This window comes from Paramisgurnus dabryanus, chromosome 17 (assembly GCF_030506205.2).
Source record: "Paramisgurnus dabryanus chromosome 17, PD_genome_1.1, whole genome shotgun sequence".
Classification (NCBI taxonomy): Eukaryota; Metazoa; Chordata; class Actinopteri; order Cypriniformes; family Cobitidae; genus Paramisgurnus; species Paramisgurnus dabryanus.
This window is the reverse complement of record NC_133353.1, coordinates 18,824,113-18,845,223: the sequence shown is the minus strand read 5'-3', so window position 1 is coordinate 18,845,223 and position 21,111 is coordinate 18,824,113. Positions and strand designations below refer to the sequence as shown.

Here is a 21,111-nt window from a genome sequence, read left to right as displayed (position 1 = left end):
CCTCATAAGCACTGCGAGCGGGAGATGTAATGCAACGCATATTAAACTACGGATGAGGAAAAAGCCAAGTGCCCAGGTTATGAAAAGAGGTAAGATGAGGAGAAACGTGCAAAAGATAAAAGTAGCCTACAGTAGTCTATGTGTGCAGCTCATTTAACTCAATATAAGTGAATAGTAAAGTATAGCTAATATATCATTATGTTGCTTGCTATGCAGTTACACATGGAGCAGTAATATACATTTTTACAGAGATCGAACATATTCAAGTCCAAAATAAATGTATAGGCTATAATAAATAAATGTTCATAGATGTATTCAGGAATTTAATTTGTTAGTTTAGTGCAAGGTTTTAATAGAAAAAGTTTGTATTTATTATTATTATTATTATTATTATTATTTATATTATTATTATTATTATTATTATTATTATTATTATTATTATTATTATTATTATTATTATTATTATTATTTATAAATTTAAGATAAGATTTAGAAAAGATTTACTTACTCTTATAAATAAAGTTTAAAATAGATTGAAAGCACTGTTTATATTTTAATGTATTATTATATGTTTAATAATATAATTTAAATGCAGTACATATACAGAAATATAGTGTTTTTATGTTAAAATAGCTCTACGGCCCTCCGACAAGATGTCCATCTCAGAAATGGCCCAAAGTCAGTTTGAGAACCCTGCTTTAGGCACTTAAACTTCCGAAATTTTTATTATTTAGGCTGCAGTAAACTTCCAAACCTGGAGCTTGTTTTTGCATAGTTTTTATAACAATAACAATAAGTTGTTAATGCGTTGAAAATATGACTCTGTTGTTGCTCATAGAGGTTCAGTTCATGGTAAAAAAATTGGATAATTGAACCACATGACTATTCACGATCATCCGGGACATATGACCATCATGTAATGGCAGCGTATACAAAACATTAACAGGGATACAAAGGAAAACATTGATCATTGGATTAGTCCATAACAGATCCTAGAACACATTTTCAGATCTCATGTTAGCAGAACCTTAATACATTTTCACATAAATATTTGCGGATATTTAATGCACAATACATCTTTGTGTATGGATCAGAGTCTTATTATTAGCAGATGAACAAAAGTTACGTGACTGAAAAAAAGTAAGGCTTTTATGAAACACAATAATAAGTTGGTACTCACCCACTGTTTAAAAAAGCACTGCTGGTCTCAATCCAAGTGAGCACACAAACACACCACCATGCAACAAGCACAGGATCTCTTCAACGCGATGCCCCCTGCTGTAGTGATGATATTCCTGCGATAGACTAGATGACGAGCTTGCAGGCTTAAAACTAACGTAGAAAATTGGCTGTGGACTGTAGCCCAGATTTACGTACACTAAAAAAATAAAATAAAACATTGTTAAATCTATTATTCGTCTTTTCAATACTTTTTCAGTAGCTGCCATATGTTCATGTTCATGTTCAGTCAAGTTTAAGTTTTTGTTCAATCATGTATGTATTATTTTAAACATGTTCCACAGATATTCTGTACACAACAAATTCTGGAACACCATAATTCAATTTTATAACGTATTTATTTAACACATTAATTTCTTTATCTTACCTCAGTCAGCAAAGTCTATGTCAACACAACACGATAAGCTCAGACTCGCCTCCCTTGACCGTTAATTTGAAAATGCGCTGCACAGGTTTTTACACAGTGAGTATGCTTTCTTTTGCACACACGCAGACAATCATTGTGTAGTTGCAGAAGTTGTTTGCTGTTATGACAGAAATGAAGTAAATTTAGCCAAAAGAACCCTTTAGTGCCAATAAAGTCTCATACCAGATATGCATATAGAACTTACCAGATAATGATGAAGTGAGTGAAGACAAACCCCCCTGCTGAAAAAAACATAAAACCATTACAGAAAATTCTAATGATTTCCATTTAAATACCAATAGGAACCATTAGCTTTTACCATTAAAACCATTGCACAATAGTGTGTTTTGGGCCATATTCCATTAGAACCAATAAATATTCCATTAGAACCAATACAAAGAACCAATAGAACCAATACATACCATTAGAGACCAACAAAAACCAATACACTCTAGTGTGTTTTGGGCCATATTCAATTAGAACCAATAAAATTACAAATAAACCATTAGAATTTTCTGTAATGGTTTTATTGTTTTTTTCAGCAGGGACGACGAAACAAGATCTCTTATAACGGCTCTCTGTCATTTTGTGGTCACAGAATTAATGTTTGCATATACGTATTAATATTCTACGCGCTAGATGAGCAGAACAGATACGACGACACACAGGCATTCTCCCACTCCTCCCTACAGACAGAAGAACTGAAGAGCATGTGACTGACTCGCGTCTGAACTCTGCATTTGTTAAATCAAATTCATAAATAGGAGCTTTCTTAACTAATCGACTTTGTTTTGAAGATGATACATACATATTCTCGCCTAAACTAATCTAAAAAATAAATGTTGTGACCCAGAGGCTACAATTTTGAATTGAACTGAATTGGCTAGCGTGATTTTGTTAAAATCTCAGAAAAGGTCTGTTAAAGGAACATAATGAGCAACTGATGTGAAAACATACATTAAAACAAATATCTCATCAAAAATAAAGCATTTAAGATATAAATGGACGTTTGTCATTGTGTTTTGCAGTTGGTGGGTAATACTGTATTCAGAGTAATATTTCCCATAATGCATTGGAAAACTACAGTAGCCTTCTGTACAAAGCTTATGCAGTAATAAACTGCTGAAAATACATAAAAAATACTGTGGAAACAACAAATCTACAGTAACAAACTGTAAAGAACTTATACAGTAAGAAACTGTTGAGAAAAAAAAGAGAAAAAAACAGTACAAAACTGTGAAAACAACGAAAATTATTTACAGTGTCACTGTCATGCAGCCATGGCTAGTCACCTCTCCTCCATGTGCTATGTTCACCTGATTTTGCAAAATGTCATCAGGTACTGTAGGCTTTTTTTGCCCACAACTTCTCTGCACCCCCTTGCCCTTAGGCTTTTGTTTATCCATCCTAAATCCACAAATTTCTGGCTCTGAGCCACTGACTGGATCTGACACAAGAAACAGCGGGGGAGGGGTGGAGCCTGTTAAGAGTGTTAGTATGGAAAATGAACCAATGGTTCCCTACTTTATGGGCCGGTTGTTAACCAATTTTTAAAAAAACATAATATATCCACCAAGTGTGTCGGCCAGCCGGGCATTTGCTCGCTATATCAGAAAACCAGTCCTGCTGGTCACCCATGTATCAAACAGCATGTCGAGCCCATGCCACCGTCCTTGCTCTCACATCCGCAGCGCCACCAAGACAGACTCAAGCCACACACCCTTTTGAGACTCTGTGTACTAGACTCGTGGCTTTCTAAGACTCCGTGTTCGCTCCGCCGCTCACAGCATACACAGCTCGGTGACTCCGAAGACCTGTTTTTTTTTTTTTTTTTTTTTTTTTTTGCTGCTGCATCATTGGTGACATGTGCTGGCAAATAGAGTCGGAATAAGCAAATTTACAACAATTATTTATTTATTTTATTATTTGACATTCTCTATTGAAAACTACACAACAATGCATAATTTGTTGGAATCTGACAAAACATGACAGAACTACACCTGTTTGAAGTTGTCGAGACTCAAAAAGTTAATTGTGAGAACAATTAAAAATTAACACAAAAATTACCACATCCATACCTTAAAAACACTGATAAAACTAATAGATTTGGCATACAAAAAGTCAAAAACAATATTAATACATGTTAAACTTGTTTGATTGACATTGAGACAGACTGCTTTAAGATCTACTGTATGATGCACGGATCTAATATAATGTTACACATCAGTTATATTTTCTCAACAGTTAACCAAACATCCACTTATGACAAATCAGATTATATCTTTGTGAATTCTTGTCAAAACAGATATTTTTTAAACTGTAACTCTCTGTAGATGTCTATATTTTGTGGTCGCGCTTTCGTGTGTCATGTGCATGCGCTTTAGATGTGTCAGTCAGCGTAAGGAAAATCGTTTTTGAGTGTTGTCTTTTAATAACTCTCTTAACATCAATCAAGCCCACAAAGCAATTTTTCTCTGGCCCAGCTTCAGCCCACACAACCAGCTTTTGCTTGGCCCACATACTGCAATGAATTGACAGACCATGAATGGGCCAGGTCTGGATTCCTGACAAGGCCATATCAACACCAGTTTTTAACCAGAAAGACCAAAACTGAGCCACACCTGAGACTGATCCAATTTTCTGTGGCCCAGCTCTGGCCCACACGACCTGGACCAGGTCTGGATTCCATAACTAGATCCAGTTCCGGTACATGTGAAAGTCGGCACACCTCTGATCTACTGGCTGTTCTTCAACGTGATGTCCAGCTGATGCCTGACCAAAGACCACCGGCAGAACCCGCTTAATCTCCTTCCGTTTCAATGTGTATATATATATATATATATATATATCTCCCAAGGGTTTTTTCCTCCTAGGACTTTTTTTTTACTTCCCCGGCTAAAATTCCGGGGTTTTTTTCTCCTAGGGGGTTTTTCAACCCGGGGAGGCAGCCTTTTTGGGCTTAACTTCTATATGTTACATTAGTAATACGTTTGCTTATAATGTTGATTTATAGCCGCAGCAAATTTAGCTGCTTGTGCTATCGTGTATTATGTTATGCTATCTGTCGATTTTCTGTGCTTTTCACTACATCTATTATGTAAAGCTGCTTTGATACAATTACCAAATTGTGAAAAGCGCTATATAAATAAAATTGAATTGAATTTAATTGAATAACTGGCCCTGAATTAGGCCAGATCAGAATGTAACATTGGAACCAAAACATAACCTCAAGTAAACCATATCAACGCTTCTTTAAATTTTAAGTCTGGAATTTCGCAATCAAGTGGAATCATGATGGAACCTGTTCCACCTTTGTTTAATTTTTTTTTTTTTACATCACAAGCTTTACAATCACAGCTGGCAGCTTCAATGTTCAGATGTTTAGACATTAATGGCATGACCCAGATTTCCCAATTCCAAATCTAATTTATAGTGCATATTTTAACTTTAACTTTACATTCTATATTTAATATTTATGCTTGTATCCAAAGCAATGTAGAGTAGAACTAAATGGAGATCGAATCACTTAAATCAGTTAAGTTAAACCATTCAAATTAATGTAACCGTGAGATCATTCTGATACTCATGCTGTTGCCCACTGGTCATGTGCTACATCTCATTTGCTACATGTCTTGTGCTTTATCTTATCTGAGCACAAACCTTCAAACAAGCCCAACATAAGATTATATAAGAGTTTGGTTCCAAAACCAGATAACTCTGTTTTTTTTAAATCTCGTTTTAGATTGTGCATTCCAGATAGTATCAAATCAAACTGCATTTGGATTGTTTTAAAAATAAATACAGCTAAGTAGCACAATAAAACACAATAAAAACATGATAACATAATAATAAACATTTTTCGAAATTTGAGTTAATCTGGTTTTGGAACCAAACGTTTCATATTTATCTTCACAAAGGGTCTTCAAAAATGTTTAATACATTATTGTATGCATTTAACAATGCATAATTAATTTGCTTTTGTTTTTTCTTAAGTGGAATTAAGAAAGTTGGAAGGTCTGAAGACAATTGCTGTCACCACTAATGGCATGAATTTGACCAGACTGCTGCCTGGTCTTATGAAGGCTGGAGTAGATCTCCTTAACATCAGCTTGGACACTCTAGTCCCTGCCAAATTTGAGTTCATCACTAGACGTAAAGGTAAAAGATTCTGTTGATTACCAAAACATATATTACAAAACTTAGGCAAGCTGGCCACACACACACACACACACACACACACACACACACACACACACACACACCTAAAGGGTTATTAGGAACAACATACTAATACTGTTCAACCCCCTTTCGCCTTCAGAACTGCCTTAATTCTATGTGGCATTGATTCAACAAGGTGCTGAAAGCATTCTTTAGAAATGCTGGCCCATATTTATAGGATAGCATCTTGCAGTTGATGGAGATTTGTGGAATGCTCATCCAGGGCACAAAGCTCCCGTTCCACCACATCCCAAAGATGCTCTGATGACTGTGGGGGCCATTTTAGTACAGTGAACTCATTGTCATGTTCAAGAAACCAATTTGAAATGATTCGAGCTTTGTGACATGTCGCATTATCCTGCTGGAAGTAGCCATCAGAGGTTGGGTACATGGTGGTCATAAAGGGATGGACATGGTCAGAAACAATGCACAATTGGCACTAAGGGGCCTAAATTGTGCCAAGAAAACATCCCCCACACCATTACACCACCACCAGCCTGCACAGTGGTAACAAGGCATGATGGATCCATGTTCTCATTCTGTTTACGCCAAATTCTGACTCTACCATCTGAATGTCTCAACAGAAATCGAGACTGATCAGACCAGGTAAATTTTTTCCAGTCTTCAACTGTCCAATTTTGGTGAGCTCGTGCAAATTGTAGCCTCTTTTTCCTATTTGTAGTGGAGATGAGTGGTACCCGGTGGGGTCTTCTGCTGTTGTAGCCCATCTGCCTCAAGGTTGTGCGTGTTGTGGCTTCACAAATGCTTTGCTGGATACCTCAAACGTCAAAGTTGCTCTTTTATCAGCTTGAATCAGTCGGCTCATTCTCCTCTGACTTCTAGCATCAACAAGGCATTTTCGCCCACAGGACATACTGGATGTTTTTCCCTTTACACACCATTCTTTGTAAACCCTAGAAATGGTTGTGCGTGAAAATCCCAGTAACTGAGCAGATCGTGAAATACATTCGGCCCGTCTGGCATCAACAACCATGCCACACTCAAAAATGCTTAAATCACCTTTCTGTCCCATTCTGACATTCAGTTTGGAGTTCAGGAGATTGTCTTGACCAGGACCACACCCCTACATGCATTGAAGCAACTGCCATGTGATTGGTTGATTAGATAATTGCATGAATGAGAAATTGAAGAGATGTTCTTAATAATCCTTTAGGTGAGTGTAGTGAGATTTTAATCAATTGACATCAAAATAAATACTCAAAATTATTTGTAGAAGCATTGCACTAGATGGAAAATAGAAGAAATTAACATAAAAATGAAATATACAGTATATATGAATATATGACCACATTCTCCAATAACATTTGCAGGATTTCATAAAGTGATAAAAGGCATTGAGAAGGCTATTGAAATGGGCTACAATCCAGTCAAGGTAACCTGCTTTAGTGTTATATTTAATAAGGACATTGTAACATTTTTGATGGGGACATGTTTTTCTTTTTCAAGGTTTTATTTTTTTCATAAAGGCATGATGATGTAGTTACTAATCAGTTGAAAAAGTTCACTTCCTTTTTCTGCTATTGGTGTGTTGATCGTGTTTGTTTGTTTGTTTGTTAACTTGTTTAGTTATATTTCACAATCTTATCTTATTTCTTGATTCATTTTTCTAACTTTATTTACCATCATGCATCACTTTATTTCCGATTCTGTGTTTGTTACTTTGTCCGGCGCTGCACATCTACTGTTTGTCTACAATTAGTGCAGTATGTAATGATGAAATATGCACTTCATGTCACAAGTATAATTTAGCTTCTTCCATCAGAGAAGTGACATGTGATAAGTCAGTGGTAATACATCCAACCTGAGGAAGCACTTATTTAAACACAATGTGAATAAAAGCACAGGAGTGCTTATAAAGATGCGTTTTCGTCGATTGGATCACAAGTGGGCGAGAGACATTCTGTTTACCTGGTTTTTATTAATACCAGTCTGTCTCTTTTGTCCATTTTCAATCGCTTCTGTCCTGATTACTTTGAGTGGTGGTCTGTGGAGACTGCGGAGAAGTCCATCTGCTTTCATTTTAATGCAAGCTGGAGTAATGACAGGTTTAAATGGATGCGAACAAATATTACGGCACTGCTTGTGTTTTAAGTAAACATGCTGCACATTGTTTTGTACATGAATATGTTGTAGCTTTCTCTGATTTTTCAGCACAATTAATGAAATAAGATCTTGCAACTTTGACACGCTCGCAAAATAAAACTGCGGAGATCAGCCGCTTTAGTTTTATCAATGAAAGCCTAAAGATAGCGCTGTACACCGTGTGTTCATGCTAAAAGTCAGAGAAGATGTAAAACTTTGTGCTCAGTACCACAGCTTACATAAATAGGCAGAGAGAAGGCGGTCCGTGTGGCTGTTCGAACACATTCAACCACATCAAAGAGTATAGAAGCACAAGAGGGGAAACTCTGATTCGTTTTTGGCAACAGCCACTAGATGGTGCTTCAGTAGCGCGGCCGCCATTTTGGAATGAAAATTCTCACAGCCAATTCATTCTCAATTCATTCTCAGCGAATCTCATAGCCAAATCAGAAGCGCAATAGTACGTTTCTTATATTACAATTTTGTTCACTTGCTACACCTACATGAAATGCTGTATTGTCTTGTATGTATGTGTTGATTATCAGTTGTGGAATCCAATCATTAAATAAATACACATTTGAGGTAGTTTTTTTCTTGCTTTATTATGTAATTCTAATTTATGCTACTTTACACATTTACTATTATTATGAGTTACCAACTCCACTAGTTATGAAATATATTTTGTACATATTAATCCCCTGGATCCTGCTACAAACATGATAATCTTATAGAACATGATGCATTGCTCTGTCTGTTATCCTATAATTGCCACTTTTGGACGGTGGCTGTGTTTTTTTTACATAATCCATTTCGAGTAATTCTAATGTATATTTGTGTATATGTGTATGTATATGGAGCCAAAATATTATCTGTGGATGAGTTTATGTCGGTATGTATGTATGTAAAGTTAGCCTATATAAAAGTGGAAGACTTGTCTAAATATCTGGAAATAAGCTGTAAAAAGGGATTAAAGCTCACGTAACACACGCTGTTTCTGCATTTCTGATATTAATCTGGAGTACCTATGGAGTAGTATGACATCCTTTATATCTCTGAAGAGTCTTTAGTTTAATCAGATTTATAAAAGAAAGATTAGCTTTACCGAATCTTTCCGATAACGTACGAAAAAATGAAGAAGGAGGAGTTATAACACGGGAGGAGCGAGTACGAGTCATGCAACACTATACAACACTGTTTTAACTTATGATTCACTACATGTTCGTGTCATTTATATAATATACACGCGCCTATTTCCAATATAAGACAGAAGTCTTACTTACCGCGTGTAACTCGTCATGAAAATCCACCGCATCAAACACACACACGCAAAACTCCGCTGCTAATCCGGATAATAAACTATATCCATTGTTTCCATAAGGCTGGATGTCTTCTCCTTACATCCAAAAACACACTTCTTGTTGTGCCATTGTTGACTTTTGAAATTAGACAAAGCTGAGTGGCGTGATAAGCTGTTAGCAAGCTCTAGCGTCTCCCGCTGACTGGCGGCTGGGCGGGGTTTTCCAGGGGAAGTTTTCCGGCGGAAGCCCATATAAAGAAGTGATACGTATCGAAAACCCCTGAAACGTCAGTTAGAACCGTAATCGAAAAAAATTAGCCGAAACTTCCCAGATAGCACACGTACGTCTCAGATACGTATCTGCGAGGTAATCACTCAGATTTCCATTCCGTCTGGAAAACGTATTATAAAGGTCGTTTGCCCATATGAATTACGTATCTGAGACGTACGAGCCCAGCCGTTTTGAAGACGCTTTTAAGATCTTTTCAAGACGCTTGATATTTAGAATGATGGTTAGCAGATGTTTCTAAGATATTTCCAAGATGTTTCTTAGATCTTTAAAAGATCTTTATAAGAGCTTTAATCGAGCTCTTTCTAAGATGTTTCTGAGAGCTTTAAAAGACGATTAAAAGATCATTAAAAATAAATTGCTCTAAACTACATCTTCTACACAGTTATACACACATATTATTACAATATATCATTGACAACAATTAAAACAGTTTTTTCAATAAAACAGGCAGTTGATTGCGTAAAATTTATTAAAATTAGACAAAGGAAAACATTCATAAGATGCATATTTACACGAGTGTATGCAAAAAAAGCAATGTTTTTCTATAACATACAAAGAAACACAATATCTTTAAATTAATCAAATGCTTCCTCGGGCAAAGAACATCTTTTCCCGATTTTCCGCGTCTCCTTCAGTGGTAGACGGACAGATTCTTCATCTGCAGCAGCTGCATTCTAAAAGAAACCATTACAAAAATAAGGAAAAATTAATTTTACAAACTAGTTACAAACTATGTCATATGTTTTCTTTGTTTCATCAATATAACTCTGATTAGAATGTCAAACAAAGATAAAATCATCCGTATTAATCGTCAATATCGTGTATATTATTAATATGAGTGTCTTTGCGTTAAATTCGTGCTACACCACACCATGCACTTATATCGACGTCGCAATGCAAAAGAAGAAGGGCAAGAAAGAAACCTGTCCTGGTCTGGCGATTTAAGGGAACATTTGTTTAAGGTATGTAGTAATAATACATTTTAATAATGCTGGGTGTGGGATCAGTTAACTAGAAATTTCGTTGATAATAAGCAATGTATGTACAGTAACTAGCTAGTTCACGTTAGATATTTTATTCACGTGTCTGTGGTTATTTTAGGTTTTTGATAGTTAATTTCACTGATAGTTTGAGCCCGTGTAAATTTCTTAAAAACCTGTAATTATTATTTTATTTAACATAATTATGTTTGCTGTCAAGACTGATATTTATTTATATATATTTATTGACGTTGATATGTAAACTTAACCTACTCAGTTGTACTTGACTAATGCAATAATGACAGGTCCACCTGTTTAAGTATATTGTAAAACATTTGAACATAACAACATTTGGACATAACATACACACATTGTTTCCGCCTGCATCAATTTAGTTGTATAGCTGCATTGCTGGTTAACACCTCTGGGCAGATTCTCCATGTTCTTCTTTTATGTGTAGCTGCTCACCTTAAACAGATACAGTACATTGAAGTAATGTTTAAAACAAATTAAGCCCTATAATATTGTTTATGTTTACAATAATTGGTAAAAAGTTTGACGGATAAAATGGTTCTTACCATTCTCTATATAAGCCCCTCTGTTAACTTTTGTTCAAGCCTGTCTAGATCTTTTATCAGTCTAGAAAGATGTTGGAGAAAAGACATCATCCTCTTCTATAATCTCCATCTGTAATTGGATTAACAATTGGACCAGTGAATGCAGGTGACTCCAAGATTGTCTCGTTTACAGCTGCAATATCAAAAAAATAATTGAATTGAGGCTTTTTATATACATTTAGTATTTTTTATTAAAATTCATAATGAGCATATGTATACATTGATTTAAAACAGTACTCAAGACTGTAGATTTACTGTGAGGTTTTGAATGTTGGACAGATTATCAGACCTGCATCTGCCTCAGACATGTTGATGTTTAGCTAATGACGATTTAAAATACATTTATTATTATTTTTTTTTTAGGCAACTTACTCTCCATTCGACCTTGCAGGTCACACCATGGTCTCAAGAGTGAAAATGAGTGCTCTATGGATTGAACAGAAAAGGTAGTATTAAACAGTGTTATGTTGTATTTAAGTGCCATGAACAATGCGTTTATGTTTTCTTCCTAATTATGTCAACAAATGCTCTCTTACCTTGCATGGTACTTTAGGTGAATCAAAACTCCAACCATCTGTATGAGGGTCTGGATGGATAAAGGATGCCCACTGGAGCTGGAAATGATGGATCAGGTCATTTTCATTTGTCACATTTACAAAGAAGCACACTCTAAGGATTGCGTTACCCTGTCTGTGGCAAATACACTAGACAAAAGTATTGGGAGGCCTCATTCTAATAAACATGTTTATTTATTCCAGTATGTCCAATCAAAACAAATATAAATGCTATACCATATAATACCACCACAAAGAATTTTGATTTTGATTTTTGTTGCAACAGTTTTGTAAGTGCCTTTTTCTGTTCCGAAATAACTACAGCTTCTTGTACAAGTTATTGATAGGTTTAGGTGATGAGTTGTTGGCTAAAAACCTTTGAGTCATATCAAAGGTGTTAGCTGAGTTAAGGTCTGGGGTTTATTCAGACCAGTCAAAGTTCTTCCACACCAGACTGAATCACTCATTTTCTGTTTGAACCTTACTTTGTTTGTAGGGTCATTCTTAAGTTGGTATTGAAAAGGGCCCTGCCAAAACTCTTGCTATAAATTTAGCATCAAACGGTTTTTCTAGAATATCATATGCTGTAGCATTAAGATTTGTGCTCATGGAAATAAGTAAAGTATTTAAACCTGTTTATTAGAAGGAGGTGTCGCAATAGTTTTGTCTATATAGTTTATGTTTAACAAGCCAAAATAACTAGGGCTGCTTCTTTTTAAGAACTTTTGGGTATTTTTAAATCAGCCAGAGGAATAACAGTCCTTAAATGTGTAATGTACTGCCATAATTTTGTAATGATCAAACGTGAGGTCAGATTCTTGTTAACCTACTGTTTTCTTTCTTGATGGTTAGCCGAGTGTCCCAGGACAGAAAATCTGTTTCGTATGAATCAGAGTCAGACATTAACATCTAATATGTAATATCTAGTGATATGTTTTCTTAGATAATGCTGTGAACAAATGCTCTTTTACCTTGAATATTAGGTGGATCCACACTTGAACCATCTGTATGATGATCTGCACCCACTGGATCTGTAAATGGTGGTGCAGGTAAGTTTCACAAGTAAACAAACTCAAATCCTATTCAGACCATTCATGATTCCAGCAATAACCAATTTTTTTCGTAACAATAAGACTGCATTTACAATGCAAATCTTAATGCACAGATCATATTTTTTTGACTATATTTATTTTTTGTTCTGCTCTTTTTATATTTACATAAGACACTATTCATATCTGATATCGGTGTTACAGTAATTTGCAAAACTACAGTTAATATGAGTGTCATGATTTGCACTTGAGTTTTGTATCGACTTAAGCCAGGGTCACTGCCAATTTAGGCATGTTTTAATTATGACACTTAAACAATTGTATATGTACTTCGATAAAGGTTTTTGCAATCATGGAAACATAAGTGAATCGCAGACAGCATTCTTCTTTTACGAATGTAAAATGGCTGGAGTAGTGATGTCACTAGCTAAATTAATTTTCATTTGACCTCCCCCACAGAAAGACACAGCACATCATTATATCGTTGGCTCCGCCCACTGGTGTTCAGTCTAAAGTAGTAGTTGTTGACAATCATAAAGTTGTAATAACAGTAAGATTGTGATGTCAGACAAACATTGTGCTGTTGCTGGCTGTGGGAAATTAGTGTCTTTGTAAGGGTCGCAAATAATTTGAAAATATTTATGTTTCAAAATATTGCCCCCCTACCATGAACTAAACTGGACTGTTGCAGAGACCAAGTGTAGTAGGGTACGGAGCGCTCACACTAGTCACACCAAACTTTGGAGGTAAAACATACTTTGGTATGATACAGTATGCATAGTGTGAGTACCCCATAATTTTACTGTAAACCATGCCGCTCCTTGGAGCTTATTTCTATGTATATTTTAAATACTTTCTTCATTCTCTTGTGATTATTTTTGCAGGTTTCTGAATTGATGTCAGATGCAAAGCAGAAGCTTATTTTCTTCCAGTTTGGCTTCATTGTGGAAAAATGCTTGAAACTAAAATGCAGGTGACATTCTTTTGTTTATTGAAGCTATGACAAATAATTTGTCTGTTTAGTTAATGTTTTATTCAGTGTAACTGTTCCTAAACATTGTTCCTCGAGGTCCTCTGCTATTCACATTTTGTATGTCTTCCTTATTTAACACACCTTATTCAAATCATCAGCTCATTAGTAGAGATCTTCATGAACTGAACTGAGGCTGTGTCCAAATGTTCACACTTGTCTTTGCACTAGACTACTTACATTACGTTTTTTTTGTATTTGGCCTAAGTATTCTAGTGGGCGTGAAGATCCCAAGCGTGCATGTAGAATTATTCATCCGATGGGACACACTTAGCATGTGTAAAAATTTTAATCCAGGTAGTGCCAGCAATTTGCACCAAAACGTGTTTGTGTTTAATTTACTACTTTTAATTTATATTTAACATTTTTAAGTTTTTCTGTAAATAAAATGAACACTCTGAAATGAACATTTGCTTATATCAAACTTTTAGATGCAGAATTATTTGCTCCTGTAAAAAAGCTCTTTGTTTTGAGTATGTAGCTTTATTAAAGTGTATTATTTATTCAGTAGTCCCTTAATAAACGACACAATGTTGCAGATGTTTCACAAAATGCATAACAATAATGCAGTGAACACCATAGAAATGTTAACATACAATTAAAAGTCTCATGCTTTACATCCAGAACATGATGCACGATAGGATGCACAAAGTGATATTTGGACGCAGCCTCAGTCTGTCAGATAAAAGAGACATACAGAATGCACAGAGCAGTGGGACTCCATGAACAGAGTTGAGAACCACTGCTGTAACTCATTATATGCTTACCTGACTCATGCAGAATTCTGGCCTGGTGTTTGGTCCCCCCTTTCTCTGGCTTGTGTCTCCATCATCATTACACTCTTGTCAGTGTAATAGTATCGTCGTCTGCGTACCAGGACTTTGTTACTCAGCTGTCCCTTCTCCTTCAAGCTACATTTTTGTCAAGCTGCAACAAGTTGGAATACATAATTATTAACGTTTAATGATTTTGATGTATGAAATATGTAACAGAAGCAAAAAATGTATAGATATTCTATTAAGAAATTACCTTTTTGTTGTTTGTTTACTGACCTTTCAACCATATTGCATTTATAATTGATCATCATACCTTTGGTCTACTGTTAACAGGCTACTTTAGAAAACAAAGTCAAACAAAAAAGAGAGAAAAAATTATAAATGCTGAATGTGTCTCATCTTAAATACATTGTTGTTGTTTTTGTTTCATTGAATTTGGATGTTTTGATGATTTAAGGAAAATTTACGTTGCATATATATTGATGTTTTAAATCAGAGTTTGTTAATGACACTTAATCATTAACAAACATTTAAAAAGCTTTATTACAATACTAATTGATAATATTAATGTAATAATCTTGTTTTGTAACACCCTAAATCACTGAGCGCACAAACGCTACCCCTGTTACAAGCATGAGTGGTTGACTTCATGCAGACATGCGCAGACATTGAAGTACCGCGAGAGTGATTCAAAAGCCCACGAAACAGTGTAATCACGCGGTACTGTGATGTCATACTGGTTAACGCTAAGCCACGTGAAGCCGGACACAAGGGCTACACTAATCTTTGGGCTGGAGTAGCCTGTGGTTTTTAAGGCTTCGTGTCTCTTCGCGTTAAACGATCGCAGAACGATTTATTTCTCTTTTTCACCTCGATCTTTGGCCTCGTGTGATTTACCAAAACCAACATGTGAAGTTACAACGCTGACGAAGGAGTTTCATCAGTAGAGGTAAGTAACCAACATTATGTTATGCATGTAGTGGATCTAAAGATTGATTGTCGTATATGATCATTCTTTTTTTGGTTTGTTTGTTTGTAACGTTTATCAATGCAAGCCAAAATCGAGCTGCAAATCCTGAAGGCAAGGCACGTTGAACACGTAACGTTAACCGTTTTCTCAGCGGTGGTGGGGTAAACATTTGCTAAGTTAGCCTAGACCAGCCCCTGTTTAACTTAAAGTTACTTGAGTTATAAAATGTATCAATCTTCCCGCCCGACTTGCTTGGAGTAAGTTAACGTTATGTAAACGACCGGTATTCACAAGAAGCCTTAAAGTTTTATAGCGAAGTGGTTTGATAATTAAGTTAATATATTTTATCAGTTGTATTAGCTATAAAGTTGTTATATCTGTGAATTAATTCGTATTTTTGTCAGTTTCTAACAACACATACATGACAAAAGGCTAGCGTAACGTTAATAACGTACGTTAAGTTACTTACCAACACGAACAAACTGAGTCTGACAGACAAATTAACTTAAAGCCAACAATAAATAAAAAAAACATATTATAAATTAACATAAACGTTATGTTTACGAATTATATTATTTACATGTTAATAATGATGTTAAATGCGAAGAAAATGTTGAAGTGTGCCTGAGGAAAAACGGTCATATGATGAAAATGGCGCTCACGTGACGTACGAATGGCCTCGCGACCACTGTCTATGCTCGCGACCAGCTCGCGCTTGCGCGACAGAAGGGTTAACTTTCTGCTCCAACCTGCAACCATTTGAATGCAGGGATAATAACAAATAACCAAAGTTTAATAATATTGCTGGATTTTTTATAATGCTTAATAAATTATGCGTGTAAATTTACACATATTTATTACGTCACTGACATTGTTTTTTTATTGCGTTTATTTCTTTTATATTGATTGAAAATGAAAACCTTATTTAATTTACCTAAAATTTGTTTGTGTTTAACACTGATTTATGTTGTTTTTCTGTTTAATATTAGTGTGTCCTGGTAAATGTGTGCTCGGAAACATGCAGATTACAGTATTTACAGAGCCGACCTTGAGGCACCCACTGATGGATAATCTGTTTACCTAAAAACAGGTAATGTATAAACATTGCAAATATAATGAATTCACAAGTATATAATTTCACAAATATTAAATATTATTAACAATTATTATTAATAATGTACATATTAAATCATATTATACATGTTCAGTTGTTCTGTTAAGTTATTTGAAGGATATGCATGGTAGATCAATTAGATTATCTTTCTCACTAGCTATAAGCAGCATGCTATATAAATGTTCCACTTAAAGGTGTAGCGGAGGATTTTCTTGAATTTTAGAAAAGAAACGCCATCTCCGCTTTTTTAAAAAAATGCAATTGCGCAACACTCCAGATTGACAACTAGGAGGACCAATAGTCTTGATGATCCACCCGGAAAATCTAAATTCTCTGCAATACCTTTAATGTTTAATGCTCTTTTACCTTGATTGTTAGGGTGGTGTTCATACAAAGCAACTTATTGCTCATCTGCTTGAGAGAAAGTTACTGCTGGGGCTCTCCTGCTAAGGTTGTCTTAATTCTAAAAAGAAATTAAGTCATTTAGGCTTAGGTCATAGCAAGTTTTGAATGAATGACTTCACAATCTGTTTTAATAATGTTTATTTACAATGTATTTTATTCCACTTACCTGAATCGTGCAGAGGCTTGATGTTTAGTCCACCGGTTGTCTTCTCCAACCTCTGAGTGAAGCCACCACGAGGGGTCGTGTTAACCATTTTTTTTTTATTTTAGTGCACAGTGAGTGTGTCTACATAGTCTAAACGCTTAATAAACTGATAACGTGTAAGGTCATTTAAATGCATAAAATGGTTTTCTTTTATAGGGTAAAGCCCATAAATGGCAAAAACTGATTGGCACAGGTAGTTTTTTTGCTCTTAAACCAGATTTTAACGTCTTTTTTGCCGTTTCGTATGTGCGTATGTCTCCACCTGTGATAGATAAACTTAACAAATAAAAGTAAATTAAAACGCTTGAAACATGTTAATGTAATAAGCTGATTTTTATAATATCATAATAAGATAATTGTCCTCTTATTATGTGCATGTAAACATACTCAATGTCTTTGTTTATCCTTTGTCTCAAGTCACACTGAGTGTGAGAAGTAATTTGTCCAGTGCTGTCGTGAAATCTAATGATAACTGCAATTCCTTCAGTCTAACATGATGGTTGAATTACACACAGATAAACTCCCACTTTATAGACCACAAGATTTGAGTTCAGGCAGATTAAGATAGTTGATTGAGTTTAGTTGTTATAGTTTGGCTGTTGGCTCATATTATTGATTTTGACAATTTTCTTACAGCCCTTGTCTGTCAAAATAATGCAACCTCTGGTTGTAAAGCACATTTTAAACTGATCTTCTTCATTCTGTCACTAGCCCACCACAATCCATGTTTACCAGCTGTGGAAGTGCAGGCCAAAAATCTTCCTTCACCTGTGGGCCTCTACCCACATGTAGATAAGGTAATGAATTATTTGATTACTGTCGCTGTTTCTGTCACTGGGGCAAAATAACTGCCCTAGAGAACATGAAGAATAGACAAAACTGTGGTATTGCGCTAGCCCTAAAAATGTGAGAATCTTGATGTTTCTAACACATTGTACAACCGCTTAGTAGGCATGGGCCAGTATAAGATTCTGGCGGTATGATTACCTTTAGCAAAAATACCACGGTTTCACAGTGTTGCGGTATTCCCATTGCTACACAAATTTTTTTTATTTTTAAATGGCAGGTAAAAATAAAGCCTTTAAATTATATTATATATAATATTTTCGAAATGTATATTACATGTAAACATCAAATCAATCACATGACTTAATGAATTTTGTATAAATACAGTTCATACCTTGGAGACGGTTTCACAGACCATTTTAGTGGTTTTGTAACCTTGACTGTTTAAAACCACGGTGTACCTTAAAACTGGTAACCAGCCCATGCCTACCGCGTAGTATCTATTATTAAGGTGGTTGACAGGTCTGTTTGCATGTTATTGCATTGGTAATAATTTATTGTTTATAGTCCAATATTGATTGTGAGAATTATTTAAATTTCCTTAAAAATGTTCTAACATCTTTTCCTTTCTTTTCTTAATGCAGCACTTCAGGAGAAACCTGCTAAGATGCACAGATTCAACTCTGGCCCATTGTCATCCCAACACCTCATCTGCCATCAGTTTCGTTTAGTGTCGGTCTATTGCAAAAGTTCTTATAAACTTTAAATGAGACTTTGTGTTAAGCAGGGGTTTCCAAACTTTTCATTCCACAACATATTAAGCCCAGGATACACAGCAGGATTTTTGCAATGCAATAAGACCTTATCACACTGTGTGACAAGGATTGTTTAAACTTCAGCAGTAGACTGTTGATGAAGACACCTATTGAATCTGAAGCTGCGACATCTGTCATCAGCATGCGCTAGTGGTAAACAAATACAGGTTTGCAGATCGTAGAAGCAAACACATTGTTGATGTGCGATGATCATGCTGAACTTCTTACACTGTCATAAAACTATCGTACGTGTCTTTGGTCCAAGGACTGGGAAAACAGACGTCTTTAAACCTCTCGCACTGTATGAGATAGGACCACCAATTAAGAGCCACGATCACAGAAATCTCCACGATTGTTTCACGATTGGTAATCTTTCATCTGGGACAGCCAAAAATCGTGCCGTGTATTATGGGCTTTGGACAGGTGTAATCTTATAGTATATCAAAACCATTGCTAATAATTAATTGGACAAACCATCACTACAATGCAACACTCACTATCTTACGGTGCGACCCACAAGTGGGTCTTCACCCACAGTTTAAAAACCCTGAGTATGAGAAAGAGTATGTTGTATTGTAATTTAAGTCACATCTAAGTGTTATGGAGCAGTTTGTCATTATATTCATAGTATTACATGGTTCTTTCAGCAGTTACTACGTTACAGTGCTCTTAAAGTGTCCTGATCAGCTTTGGGTCTTGTGAAGTAATGTAATGAGAACTTGATCAATAGCTTTGCAGTATTTTGTTACACTGTGGCTGTAATCATATTAACACATAGGTTAAACATTTTATTCAAATTTGGTAAACAAACTAGTCAATATAATTCATGCTGTGATGGATTAAACGTGGTCAAATGATTGTGTATTCAATTTTTTATGAGGTTTCTTCATCTATATAAACATTCTCAATATCACCTTTGGTTTGCTCAGAGTTTGTTCAGATGATTTTTAAAACTAAATGTTGTGAAAATGCAAGGTGTGTTACACAATTTCAATGGATGGCGTGGGGTCAAAAACTATCAAAAGTTTCAACCTTAGATATATAACTGTTGACAAACACACTTAATGTGAGTCACACCCAGTAATTATAATAAGCAGGAATTGCAGTAAGCAGGGTCACCTTAAGATAATCAGCTTGTTGGCAATTGTTTTATTTATTTAAATGTATAACGTTTTTCATTTCAGACTGATAAAACAGTCAGAGGGGCAGTGGCTGTTGGCAATGATGTTCTTGTGTGTTTTGTATTTGTTAATATTTTGTAGTCAGAAAGAGTATGAGATCACCTTTTCTTGTGCGTGGTGCTTTATCTACGGTAAGTGCCTTTTTAACGTTTTGGATTAAACGAAAAATGTCTATATTGCTTTTTTATTATACGTGATATGGGCTTTTATTAATTATATTTAATTATATTTTTTGCTTCAAAATTAATGCCAACCCTTAAAAACATGTTGACTATATTTTTAAAACAATTAAACAAGACATTTATTTAAAAAATGAAATGAGTTGGAGGTCTTTGCTGATTCGTCTGCGTTTGATCGGATTCAAGACCAAACGGAGATGCATTGCAGGCAGGTAGGAATTAGAATTTTTTTAAGATCTTAAATACGTCTTGTAGAGATATGGAAGACGTATTATTCAAAGACGATCGTCAGCAGATGTAAAGATCTTTACAAGACGTATCTGAGACGTACGTGTGCTATCTGGGTTGTACGAACCCTGGCGAAGTGCATTCGGCACAGAAATACTCTGAAACACGCCCAACTGCATTTTTGACACTTTGCCTACGTTTAGCATGAGGAAACAACTCTATAACTGTGTTAATAAGTCAGAATGCTTGAAATACCATTAAACCCCCCCTTTAATGATCACTGGTCTGATTGTATGTTATTCTGTGTTATCATCATTCAGTTTGAATTTGATCTTTTAATGTACAAAGTAGCTGATATTGCCATTACTTCTAGTTGACTCCCGAGTCGCTCCCATTCCAAAATGGCAGATTCGTAGGGCTACTGCTGGGCGCTGGTGTTGCAATGGAACTTTCTATTGAGTTTCCCCTCTTGTGCTTCTATACTCTTTGACCACATGCGGGCCAATGCTAGCCAGCTTGGCAAAAAAGTATCTCTGTGTCCAGTCCTCTTCTACACCCTCAGAGCCAGTGTTCTCTACAGCAGGGGACACAGTGAGCATGGAGTGGGGACGGCTTTTACCTGAGAAAGTTGACATGCTGATTTTTCTAAAAAAAAAAAAAAAATAAC

General features: G+C 35.6%; 1 protein-coding gene and 3 long non-coding RNA genes across 30 annotated transcripts in view; 3 read left to right on the top strand and 1 right to left on the bottom strand.

Moving 5' to 3' along the window:
* The window catches only part of mocs1 (molybdenum cofactor synthesis 1), a 269,565-nt gene that overhangs the window by 86,062 nt on the left and 162,392 nt on the right, over positions 1-21,111 (top strand). For all 17 annotated transcript variants that reach the window (XR_012335344.1, XR_010544482.2, XR_012335342.1 and 14 more), the window contains exons 4-5: positions 5,639-5,803; positions 7,195-7,256. Coding sequence is in view for 12 of the 17 variants with exons in the window: in XM_073812498.1 (XP_073668599.1) it covers positions 5,639-5,803; positions 7,195-7,256 (227 nt within the window). In the remaining 5 variants the exon portion in view is untranslated. The remainder of the gene's footprint in view (positions 1-5,638; positions 5,804-7,194; positions 7,257-21,111) is intronic.
* Positions 7,309-17,956, bottom strand: LOC135778256 (uncharacterized). Of its 11 annotated transcripts, none has more exons than XR_012335348.1 (11): positions 17,217-17,956; positions 17,012-17,108; positions 14,838-14,895; positions 14,553-14,712; positions 12,678-12,737; positions 12,537-12,581; positions 11,689-11,766; positions 11,525-11,578; positions 11,114-11,285; positions 10,906-11,003; positions 7,310-10,229 (listed from the first exon to the last, which is right to left on the bottom strand). It is a non-coding gene; the product is annotated as an uncharacterized lncRNA (long non-coding RNA). The 11 variants fall into 11 exon arrangements; XR_010544486.2 differs by having other exon boundaries at positions 7,311-10,229; positions 14,838-14,898; XR_012335346.1 differs by having other exon boundaries at positions 7,309-10,229; positions 14,815-14,895; positions 17,012-17,956.
* LOC135778259 (uncharacterized) lies at positions 11,193-14,696 on the top strand. The gene is made up of 6 exons (XR_010544494.2): positions 11,193-11,258; positions 11,516-11,598; positions 11,706-11,784; positions 12,690-12,755; positions 13,640-13,728; positions 14,566-14,696. It is a non-coding gene; the product is annotated as an uncharacterized lncRNA (long non-coding RNA).
* Positions 14,840-20,563, top strand: LOC135778257 (uncharacterized). Its single transcript, XR_010544490.2, has 4 exons — positions 14,840-15,510; positions 16,521-16,621; positions 17,967-18,052; positions 18,686-20,563. It is a non-coding gene; the product is annotated as an uncharacterized lncRNA (long non-coding RNA).